The 1107-nt window shown below is 44.2% G+C and overlaps 1 protein-coding gene across 1 annotated transcript in view; it reads left to right on the top strand.

Moving 5' to 3' along the window:
- The first annotated feature begins 623 nt into the window (after positions 1 to 623).
- Positions 624 to 1107, top strand: part of LOC115297840 (integrin alpha-D-like) — a 5001-nt gene continuing 4517 nt past the window's right edge. Inside the window, exons 1-2 of the mRNA XM_029945983.1 lie at positions 624 to 742; positions 962 to 1103. Of these exons, the coding sequence (XP_029801843.1) occupies positions 639 to 742; positions 962 to 1103 (246 nt within the window). The 5' untranslated portion in view covers positions 624 to 638. The remainder of the gene's footprint in view (positions 743 to 961; positions 1104 to 1107) is intronic.

Genomic DNA, 1107 nt, shown 5'->3' with positions numbered 1-1107 from the left:
ACACATCCCAGCTGGTTACCACTTTATCTCAGTATAAACTCTCTGGTTCTCATTTTTCAAATCCTTCCCAATGTTTCTCATTCCTACTTCTGTGCCTTTTCCTACATTATATCTCCTACTTGGAAAACATTTCCTTCTCTCCACCTCAAAGATCTTCTCTAGTCCGCTCTTTTGGAAGCCACATTCACCAACTGTCACTTCTTCTCTGGCTTTCTAATACATCATGGTGATACCAACATTACGTGACTGTAATCATAGCAATCTGCATCTACTTTTGTGGGTCTCTTAAAATTGTGGATTCTTGAACACAAGAACCATGTCTAATTCACCTGTAGTTTTCAGTTTTCCTAACTCTCTATCCAACCCAGGACCTGTCCCTTTATTGACACTTAGTAGTGTTTGCTGAATAATTGTTTCAATGTGAGTTGGATCCTCAACTAAGCTTTTTGTTCCTTGAATCCAAGGATCTTATCATTCTTTTATATTCTAACTGCCCCTCCCCTACCGCCCCACTTCTTGTCAGTGTCTAGCACACTGTTGGGTGCTGGGTGGGTGCTCAGTAATACTCATTACTGAGTATTACTTATTATTTGGAGGACTGCTCCTAATGGGGGGAATGGAGAAACATTGTGACATGGATGGGAAGAGAATATTGTGTTTTGCTGCAGCTCCCCTTTGAGAAGAATTGTGGACAAGACCACGTCTGTGAAGGGGATCTGAGGGTCAGTCTCAGCTCCTCAGGGTGAGCTCATTTCTAGACACTTAAGCTTTTGGGTCTCCCATCCTCATAGGATGAGATATACTTATCTTTCCCTTTGGCTCTCCTTCTAACAAAGAAATTTTTATTGGAATGTTCTCAGCTCCTAGTTCATGAGTTCCCACAGACCCGCCCCTACCCCTGATCCAATTCCAACCCATTTCCAATGGAGCCCCCTTTTCAGTTTTGTCCTTCCTCCTCCAGCCTGCAGACCCTGGTGGTAGGGAGCTCCTTGGAGCTTAATGTGACAGTGACTCTGTGGAATGAGGGTGAGGATTCCTATGGCACTGTGATCAGCTTCTACTACCCAGCAGGGCTGTCCTATCGACGAGTGTTAGCAACCCAGGTAA

This window comes from Suricata suricatta, chromosome 8, assembly GCF_006229205.1.
Source record: "Suricata suricatta isolate VVHF042 chromosome 8, meerkat_22Aug2017_6uvM2_HiC, whole genome shotgun sequence".
Taxonomy (NCBI): Eukaryota; Metazoa; Chordata; class Mammalia; order Carnivora; family Herpestidae; genus Suricata; species Suricata suricatta.
The sequence above is the reverse complement of the archived record's forward strand: the minus strand, read 5'-3'. Positions and strand labels throughout refer to the sequence as shown.